Here is a 10,548-nt window from a genome sequence, read left to right on the forward strand (position 1 = left end):
TAGTGTTAAGGGACCAAGATTGTCCATTCTTGGATTCTTAAGATTATACCTTCATGTGGTCTTTCTATCTATCCTTTTACCTTCTTGTAATCTTGTTTATTGTTTGTGTTGTAATCTTGTGTTCTTGTTGTTATTGTTAAATCCGAATCTTGTGTCTTCCTTTTTATCATGTTGTGTTAATCTTGTTCTTGTTCTTGTTGCTGTTTTGGTGTTAAAATACACATTGTATCTTGTATTCTTCTTGTTGATAGCGAATCCGAGAGTGGTCTCCATCTTGATCCTCGGATCCTTAAGATTGTGGACTGATTTGGAGTGTGTTTTGTGCCTTCTGTTGTCATTCTTGTATCATTTCTTCTTTCAACTCTATCAAGTAACTTCACTCCTTGTTGTAGCCGTTTCTCCTCCCCTGGTTGAATAGGACTCTTTTGCTTTATCCTTTATCCTTGCAGAACTCTTCTCATTGTTGGACTTCTAGATCAACTCAACTTCTGAGTATTGCATTTTTCCTCCGCTTTACTATAGTGATAAGTGTTTGAGAAGGTTCCTGAATATTCTTGCTTATCCACTCCTGTCTATGCGCAATATCATCTTAGCAACAGTCTTACCTGCAGCTTTTCTTTGTACACTTGAATGGACCAGCTTTCACAACATGTTTCATTCACATGTCTATCATCAAAACTCCATATGCCTTAACAGTATGTTTTTCACCCTTCTCTGCTGACGTGACACCTTTATTACATAAAATGGGGCCCACATCAAATGTGTCATGTCATCTAAAAAGGTTGGAAAAAGGTGTCACGTCAGCTAAAAAGTTGACAAATATATGCTAAAATTTAGTTCAGGATAGTAATAGAACACTCGTAAAGTTGAAGTGAGTCGTAGCAAATTTGGTCATAATTCAGGCTACTAGATGCTTTACTCTATTTATAACTTATAGGTGTATATAATTCCATGTATCCATTCTGATTTTCAAGAAACTTTGCCTCTTTTTCTTGCATGGCTTTCCATTGTATGTTTCTACTTGCAATTTTTTTAGTGTTTCCACTTTCAACAATTGCTCAATCTTACAAAAATGTTAGTTTGGGTTCAACACTCACTACAAGTGATGTTACTAAATTTTGGCCATCCCCATCTGGAGATTTTGCATTTGGCTTTCAAAGAATTCGAAATGGATCATCAGGATTTTTACTAGCCATTTGGTTCAACAAACTTGAAGGAAAGACGATAGTTTGGTCAGCCAATAGAAATAACATCGCTTCGGAGGGATCCAAAGTTGAGCTTTCTATAGATGGAAGACTAGTGCTAACTGATCCAAATGGTCAGGAAATATGGGCACGTGATACGGCTAGTGCTGGACCGGTCTATGGAGCCATGCTCGACACCGGTAACTTTGTGTTAGCAACCAGTAGTTCAGGCATTCTATGGCAGAGTTTTGATGAGCCAACTGATACAATTTTGCCTGGACAAGTACTTAATCAAAGATCCAGGTTTGTCTCGAGCTTCTCTAGAACGAATGCATCGAGTGGAAGATTTGAGTTGTTCCTGGATGGAGATCTGGCACTTTATACAATCAAGTACCCGATTGTATATTGGTCAACCACGACTGGTGGCAGTGGTAACCAGGTGAGCTTCAATCAATCAGGCATTTATCTTCACGCAGCGAATGGAACTCTGCTGACATTGATATCTTCTTCCAATGAGACGAACTCAACATCAAGCCAGTTTTATCAGCGAGCGATTCTTGAATCTGATGGAGTTTTTAGACACTATGCCTATCCAAAAAGATCTTCTAGTGGGAGGCCGATGGTGTGATCTAGTTTGCATAGCATTCCGGATAACATCTGTTTACTTCTCCCGCAACATCTAGAGAGACAAGGGGTTGCATGTGGTTTCAACAGCCTTTGCTCGATGGGAACTGACCGAAGGCCAAGATGTGATTGTCCAATCAAGTATATATTAAATGATCCGAAGGACAAATTAGGCAGCTGCAGCCGCAATTTCCCTGAGCAAGTTTGTAAGGATGAATCTCGCGGTGTTGAGGTTTTCACAATGCACGAAATGCTCCACACTAACTGGATTGGTAGTGATTATGAGTATTACGGAGATGTTACTGAGGATTGGTGCAAACAGAATTGTTTGAGTGATTGTTATTGCGTTGCTGCTGTTCACCATCCAAGAAAAGAATGTTGGAAGAAAAGGAATCCGCTTTTAAACGGGAGAACAGATCCAACAGAAGTATCAAAAACGCTTTTGAAAATAACGAAAGACAACTCCATAGTAGGACCAACAACAACAACAACAACTACTACTGCTACGCCTCGGTCTCAAGCTGGTGAAAAGAGAAAAAATCAATCTAGTCTAATCATTTCTGTTTCTGTATTATTGGGTAGTTTGGTTTTCGTCTTGATATTGTTGGCCCTTTAGTATGTTTTTAAGTTTAAAGGGAAATATCCAAAGAAGCTTTCAGCATATCAAGCTGTTCCAGGAGTGAACATAAGAAGTTTTAGCTACAATGAGCTAGAAGAAGCTACAAACGGATTCGAGGAACAGTTAGGAACCGGTGCCTTCTCAACAGGTTACAAAGCGGTTCTTAACGATGACGATGGGAAAATAGTTGCTGTCATGAAACTACACAAGACGGTAACAGAAGGAGAACAAGGATTCCTAGCTGAAGTAAATTCAATCAGAAGGACTAATCACAAGAACTTGGTCCAACTCCTCGGGTTCTGTAATGAAGGCCAACACCGGCTTTTGGTGTATGAACACATGGAAACTGGCTCATTAGCAGACTTGCTATTCAAAGATTCTAGGCTTAGTTGGTCGCAGAGGGTACAAGTTGCGATAGACACCGCTAAAGGGCTTTGCTATTTGCATGAAGAGTGTAGCACCCAAATTATACATTGTGATATCATGCCCCAAAATGTGCTTTTAGATGAAGGTTTGACAGCAAAAATAGCAGATTACGGAATAGCCAAGCTTTTGAGGAAAGATCAGACTCGAACAACCACTAAGATACGTGGGACAAGAGGGTATGTAGCCCCAGAGTGGTTCAGGAATATGCCTATAACCGTCAAAGTGGACGTGTACAGCTTTGGAATCTTGCTTTTAGAGCTGATTTGCTGCAGAAAAAGTTACAAGCAAGATGTGGCGAATGAGAATGAAATGATACTCGCGGAGTGGGCTTGTGATTGCTACAGGAGAAAGGAGTTGCATTTACTCGCGGGTGATGATGAAGAGGCTGTAGAAGATATCGAGATGTTCAAGAAGTTGTTGATGGTTGCTATTTGGTGCATTCAAGAAAATCCAGCATTGAGGCCTAGCATGAAGAAAGTCATGCTAACACTTGAAGGTTCTGTTGAAGTCTCAATCCCTCCAGACCCATTTTCCTTTATCTGTTCTGTTTAGATCAATCATGTTTTTCCCCTTATTAAGCAAATCGGTATCTGTATGTTCTCTGCATTGTGTTTCTTGAAATGTACTATTTCAATTACCAGTTCAGTTTAATCATTGAAAAGAAAATATGAAAATGTTATCCACTGTGTTCGATACAAAGAATAAGTATGAACGGTACATTACATAAGCAAAATTCTTTTTTCGAGTCCACAGAATTCACTGTGTCCTTGAGATAGTTAATCCCCTCATAGTATCCGATTTATTGGATTATTTCCTCCTAGAATAGAACGGCATTACCTTGTTAGAATAGCGGCACTTCAAATTCCAACAACCTTCAGACTCCAAGATCAAAGAAAATTACACAACCTTAAAACTTCAAAACAACATATCCAATATATTCCCACATATTCCCACAACATGTGGTTTGGGGAACGTAAGTGTTCGCAGTCCATACCATTACTTTTGAGGTGAGGTAGAGAGGTTGTTTTTGATAGACCATAATGAACATAAGAACTGATGCGATTACAAGATGATAAACTTAGCCAGAACTTTGGTATATAAACCTTCTGCTCCAGCAATCGGCAGGAGCTGAAGGTTTCTATACCAAAGTTCTGGCTAAGTTTATCATCTTGTAATCGCTCAGTTCTTATGTCCATTATTGGTGCATCTTTAGTAGTGAGTTTTCTATACCAAGTTTTCTCTCATGTCTTTTGGTATCTGTCACGACCCGAACAGATGCCCTAGCCGTGACGAGCATCCCGAACCATGAAGGCTTGGACGCAACCATGAAGGCTCGGACGCCCTTCTTACTTGTAATCATTCATACACAAATAAGGAAATGTGGAAAAATATAACGTAACGAAATCATGGTCATAAGTCTGATATGAATCCAACAATGGAAAAAATGAAACCCAAAACCATCTAACAACATCTAAAAACCGTCTGTGAAATCTCTACTACATGATCACTATCACAATCTGAAAACTGGGACAAGGCCCCAGTGGACCTAAACCAAAATGATAACATAATCTGAAAGACATAGACCTACTGGAATAAAGAAGGCTCACCAATTGCACATATCACTGCTGTCTGAAAACTCTACTGCTTAGCAGAACTTCTGAACTGAGCTTTGGTATAGAAACCTTCTGCTCCAGCAATCGGCAGGAGCCGAAGGTTTCTTTACCAAAATTCTGGCTAAGTTAATCATCTTGTAATCGCTCAGTTCTTATATTCATTATTGATGCATCTTTAGTAGTGAGTTTTCTGTACCAAGTTTTCTCTCATGTATTTTGGTATCACTATCCCATCCCTGTCGCAGCAATCTAACTTAATAGCCTTTGACTGCTGAAGTTTCCGAGAAATTTCATGAGCATAGAATACCAATGACTATCAAGTATATTTGTCAGGGAGAATTCGAGTTCAACTACTAGAAAAACTGAAACTTTCATAAGCTTGAGGGTTGGAAAATTTTCATCGCACTCACATCTGAAGCGTGTTAAATTAGGAGTTTCCAGTTCAACATCGATCAATTCTAAGCACCACGATAATGCAAGATACTTCAGCCGGTCACTTGAGATCTTGATTGTCTGCAACTTTAAACAACCCAATAAGGACAAGCACTCAAGATTGGGATGATTGACATGAAGATCTTCAAGCCATCCGTCAGTGACATCCACATCAACGATGTACAAAGTTTTCAAGGATTTGCAACAAGTTATTTTAATTACCTGTAGATTCCATAGCTGACTTTCAATGTAAAGATTTTCAAGATTTGCTGCTGCAATATCAACTATCTGGAGTTCAGGAAGACAACGTAGCCAAACCGTCTTCAGTCTCTGTAAACTTGCAGCAATTTGCAAGCTGGCTAGTCCGCGACAACAGGATAACCTTAACTTCTCTAAACAAACGCAGCTTGCACATAAAGCTTGAACGAGTTGCTCATCCAAATATGTATCAGTGAGTCTTAACTTTCACAAAGATGAAAGCTTTATACCATGATCAGGAGGCAATCCAAGCTTAAATCCGTGTAAATTAAGAATGTTTAATCCCTCAGCAACAGAGAGTTCTTCAGGCAAGTTACCGAAACTACTATCTGACTCAACTACTTTTAAAATCAACTCCTTGATATTACTTGTGATCAGGATTTTAATCCAATTATGAACATAAGATGAGCTCATCCGGTAACTGGATAGACATCTAAGGCGGCTAAGTGGGATGCCCGTCCCATTAAGGAATCGGGACGTGTTAGCCCATTTTGGCTCATGGGAGGTCGACTTTAAGGAAATTGCATGTCATAGACCCAAATATGGGTGACTATACATATTTGACCCCAATAAGAAATGTCTTTAAAAAATAACCTTCTTTACTTTTTAAGTATAGTACAAATATCATTTTACCTCTTTACACTTCAAATATATTTTTAAAACTTTCCATACTTATTTGTCTCTCAAATTTTATTTTTTATTATTTTCACTTTTTATTTTTTTCTTTAATTTATTACTTTATTTTTTTATTATTTTCACTTTTAGTTTTTTCTTTAATTTTATTATTTTCACTTTTTTTTCCTTTAATTTTATTTTCATGTTTTAATTTATTTGTCTCAAACTTTATTTTTTTCTCTTTCATCTTTTTTTCTCAAGCATTATTTTTTTCTTTTTTTTTCTTTTTTTTAATTCATTTGTCTTTAACCTTTATTTTTCTTTTATTTTTGATTTTTTATCAGTTCTCTTTTTTTTCGTCTTTTTTCTCAAACTTTATTTTTATTTTTTCCTCTCATTTTTTATATTCTCAATTTTTTAAATTCTTCGCTTTTTTCTTAATCTTTATTTTTTTCTTGCCTTTTTTTTCTCACTCTTTTTTTTATTTCTCTATTTTCTTATCACTTTTTTCTTTTTTCAGTTCTCTTTCTTTCCCTCATTTTTTTCAAACTTTATTTTTATTTTTCCTCTCATTTTTATTTTTCTTAATTTTTTTAATTCTTTACTTTTTTCTTAATCTTTATTTTTTTCTTGCCTTTTTTTTTCACTCTTTTTTTTATTTCTCGCTTTTTTCTTTTTTCAGTTCTCTTTCTTTCCCTCATTTTTTTCAAACTTTATTTTCATTTTTCCTCTCTTTTTTATTTTTCTTAATTTTTTTAATTCTTCAGTTTTTTCTTGATCTTTAAGTTTTTTTTTTCCTTTTTTTCTCAATCTTTTTTTATTTCTCTGTTTTGTATCATTTTTTTTCTGTTTTCTCAACTTCTATTATATTTTGCTAATAAATAAAAATTGGATAATCCACAAAGAGATTTTTTATTTTTGACATCAAAGGGCATGAATTGTTGTTACTAAGTTCTTTGAAAATTCTTGAGATAAGTCGTGTCTCTAAGGCGAGAGTTGTAGAATATCTCACAAATAAAAACATAATGTGGTAGTATCAGCTCTTTCCCATGGGGCATAATTTATTAGTTGATGTCCTTGAGCAAAGTGTTGCCTTTAAGGCAAGAGTTGTAGAATCCCATAAATGAAGACATAACTGGTAGTGTCAACTCTTGTCCGTGGGGCATAATTTATTATTTGAAAGTCATTGAACTAAGTCTTGCCTCTAAGGCAAGAGTTGTAGAACATCCCATAAATAAAGACATAACGCGGTAGTGTCAACTCTTTCCCGTGGGACATAATTTATAGTTTGAAAGTCCTTGAGTTAAGTCTTGCCTCTAAGACAATAGTTGTAGAACATCTCATAAATGAAAACATAACGTGGTAGAGTCAACTCTTGCCCATGGGACATAATTTGTAGTTTGAAAGTCCTTGAACTAATTAAGTCTTGCCTCTAAGGCAATAGTTGTAGAACATCTCATAAATGAAAACATAATGTGGTAAAGTCAACTCTTGCCCGTGGGCATAATTTGTAGTTTGAAAGTCCTTGAGCCAAGTCTTGTCTCTAAGAGAATAGTTTTAGAACATCTCATAAATGAAAATATAACGTGGTAGAGTTAAGTCTTGCCCGTGGGGCATAATTTGTAATTTGAAAGTTCTTGAGCCAAGTCTTGCCTCTAAGGCAATAGTTGTAAACATCTCATAAATAAAAATATAATGTGGTAGAGTTAACTCTTGTCCGTGGGGCATAATTTGTAGTTTGAAAGTCCTTGAGTCAAGTGTTACCTCTAAGGCAATAGTTGTAGAACATCTCATAAATGAAAACATATTGTGGTAGAGTCAATTCTTGCCCGTGGGGCATAATTTGTAGTTTGAAAGCCCTTGAGCTAAGTCTTGCCTCTAGGCAATAGTTGTAGAACATCTCATAAATGAAAACATAACGTAGTAGAGTCAACTCTTGCCCGTGGGGCATAATTTGTTGTTTGAAAGTCCTTGAGCCAAGTCTTGCCTCTAAGACAATAGTTGTAGAATATCTCATAAATGAAAACATAATGTGGTAGAGTCAACTCTTGTCCGTGGGGCCTAATTTGTAGTTTGAAAATCCTTGAGCTAAGTCTTGCCTCTAAGGCAATAGTTGTGGAAATCTCATAAATGAAAATATAACGTGGTAGAGTCAACTCTTGCCCGTAGAGCATAGTTTGTTGGTTGAAAGTCCTTAAGCTAAGTCTTGCCTCTAAGACAATAGTTGTAGAATATCTCATAAATCAAAATATAATGTGGTAGTGTCAACTTTTTCCCATGAAACATAACTTGTTGTTTGAAAGTCATAAGTCTTTCCTCTACAATGTAGTAGTGTCAACTCTTATCCATGAAACATAGCTTATTGTTCGAAAGTCGTAAATCTTACTTTTATAGTGTGATAGTGTCAACTCTTACTCAGGAGATGTAACTTGAATAGAAGAAATTGAAGAAAAGATCAGAAATAATAAAAATTACGAAAAAAGAAAAAAATGAAGAAAAATATTAAAAAAATAAAAATTAAAGAAAATGTAGAAGTAGAGAGAGAATAGAAAAAAAATAAAGGTTGATAAAAAAAGAAAGATTAAATAAAAATAAAGTTCGAGAAAAATTTAAAAAGAAAAACCAAAGAAAAATAAAAAAAAAGTTTTTTTAATAAAAGTAGACGTTGAAAGGCGTAAAGAAAAAAAGTTAAGGTTGAGAAAAACTAAAAAGAACAAAAAAAATAGGAAAGAAAAAAATAAAAGTTGAAAGATAAAAATATGGAGTTGTTATTCAGTATGAGGATCATTTATGTAATTTACTCCATTGATCAGGGGCAATTTTGTCCAAAAAAATACTAGTTAATAGGTTAAGTCTATTTTAAACAAACTTTTTTATTTGGGGCTAAAATTTGAAAGCCACCCTAATTTGGGTCTATTTTTGAGATTCACCCGTCAACTTTAAGGTTGAGGCCAGGGCAGCGTAAACCTTATGGAGATGCATGACAAAGTTGCACAATTGTTTAGACTATCACCACTATTAGGAAGATTCATTTAATATCACATGAGTAAGTTTTGCACGTTGTTGCCTGCCAGTATGTATAGATCTTTTTACACTATCAAGTTAAGTTTCACTTTTAATCATAGATAAACTTTCACAGCAAAAACTTGAAAGAGTTACTATTTTTCCATAGATAAACTAACACTCTCGGCCACCCAAGAGGACCAACTATATTCTCTATATACGCAATATCTTGAAAGACAAAAAAAGATCCACCATTGTAACAAACACATCATTGACTGATAGTTTACCGGGTTATATATAGTAGATACTGAATCCTCTTGGTTTTTGTGTGTCTACCTCCTTATATTTGGAACCCAGTAGTAAATATCTAGCTTTCCACAACTTCTTACTATTCATAATTTTCTTATATTTGACTTCAACTTATTACAAACTTGGAGTGCCACTCAGTACATATGGAATGCCAACCTTTACCTAAAAGAATGATGCCTCCTGGATTTCCAGATATCCATCATATGTTGGTAGGCTGCAGTTGATTAAAAGTATACTTTTCTCTATGCATACATTTTGGTGCCAAGTATTTGCTCTCCTTGTCATTAACCAAGTCGTGCTATACTTCTTGATTGAAGTAATTGAGAATGAAGAACAGATTAGGAAGAAGAAAAAGAAGAAACAAGAGGCAAACAGGAGAAAAAGATCATTAGAGAAGGAGTAGTCAAGTTGTATTTCATGCTCTTTCAATGTTCATATTTATAGACTTGTGCATGTACTAACTAACTAACTAACTAGCCGTTACAGCTTGCGGGTAACTACAAATCAGATAGTTATAACTGAAAAATGAACTACTCTACTTTTGTTTCTTCTTGGTTCAGCCCCGCTCTCTTCTTATACTGCAACACTCACCCTCAAGCTAGGAAGGTGTGAAGATGTCATAGATTCCTAACTTGGCATTAAGATGAACTTGTTGTGCTTTTATCAGCCCATTAGTTAGTATGTGTGCAAGTTGATCTTGGGTTACAATATAATGAGTTCTGATCATCCCTTGAACAATCTTTACTCTGATAAAGAAGCAATCAATGCCAATATATTTTTTCCTCTCATGATTTATTGGATTTGCTGCTATTTGTAGAGTAGATTTGATATTACTGAATACATCTATAGGTAGAACTGCTTCATTCCCAACTTCCTTCATCAAACCTAGGATCCATACCAACTCTGTTGTTACTGCTGCAAGGCTTCTAAATTCAGCTTCAGCTGAGCTCTTGGAAACAGTAGTTTGCTTCTTTGATTTCCAGGAAACTATTGATTCTCCAACTTTCACAAAGTAGCTAGTTACAAAAATTCTATTCCGAGGGCATGATGCCCATCATAGTAGGCACTTACTTTGTCATCTGTATTACTAGATAATAGCATACTTTGACTTGGTTAGTTTTTAACATACTTCACAACTCTAAGTGTTTCCTCTATGTGAGACTTCTTAGGATCCTCAAGGAACTAACTTAATGTCTGAACACAGAAGACTGTGTTTGGCCTTGTCATAGTTAGATAAAACAGCTTACTAATTAATTTCTGAAAAGCAGAATCATCAGTAGACTGTCCTTGCTTGAGATGTACATCAAATTTTTTAGATGTCAGTTTAATGTTGTAGTCCATAGGGGTAGCTGCAGGTTTGTCTTCTGTTAAGCCTAACTCAAATAATAGTTCCAATGCATACTTTTTCTGGTGCATTAATATCCCTTTGTAAGATCTTGCAAATTCTATTCCAAGGAAAAATCTC

General features: G+C 35.6%; 2 protein-coding genes across 2 annotated transcripts; both read left to right on the forward strand.

Moving 5' to 3' along the window:
• Positions 1-996: 996 nt before the first annotated feature.
• LOC124887203 (G-type lectin S-receptor-like serine/threonine-protein kinase LECRK2) lies at positions 997-1,812 on the forward strand. Its single transcript, XM_047396400.1, has one exon. It carries the CDS (start codon positions 997-999, stop codon positions 1,810-1,812), a length of 816 nt encoding a protein of 271 aa, XP_047252356.1.
• Positions 1,813-1,908: 96 nt separating this feature from the next.
• Positions 1,909-3,405, forward strand: LOC107841117 (G-type lectin S-receptor-like serine/threonine-protein kinase LECRK2). The gene is made up of 2 exons (XM_016685120.2): positions 1,909-2,376; positions 2,425-3,405. Exons 1-2 carry the CDS (start codon positions 1,909-1,911, stop codon positions 3,403-3,405), a joined length of 1,449 nt encoding a protein of 482 aa, XP_016540606.2.
• Positions 3,406-10,548: the final 7,143 nt, after the last annotated feature.

Source organism: Capsicum annuum, chromosome 9, assembly GCF_002878395.1.
Source record: "Capsicum annuum cultivar UCD-10X-F1 chromosome 9, UCD10Xv1.1, whole genome shotgun sequence".
Taxonomy (NCBI): Eukaryota; Viridiplantae; Streptophyta; class Magnoliopsida; order Solanales; family Solanaceae; genus Capsicum; species Capsicum annuum.

What these genes read in the sequence shown, in the direction of transcription:
- LOC124887203 (XM_047396400.1), top strand. Translation starts at nt 997, where the DNA reads ATGGCTTTCCATTGTATGTTTCTACTTGCAATTTTTTTAGTGTTTCCA.
- LOC107841117 (XM_016685120.2), top strand. Translation starts at nt 1,909, where the DNA reads ATGGGAACTGACCGAAGGCCAAGATGTGATTGTCCAATCAAGTATATA. An exon ending in GTCTAATCATTTCTGTTTCT is followed by an intron (nt 2,377 to 2,424) that starts GTATTATTGGGT and finishes TTGGCCCTTTAG; the next exon opens with TATGTTTTTAAGTTTAAAGG.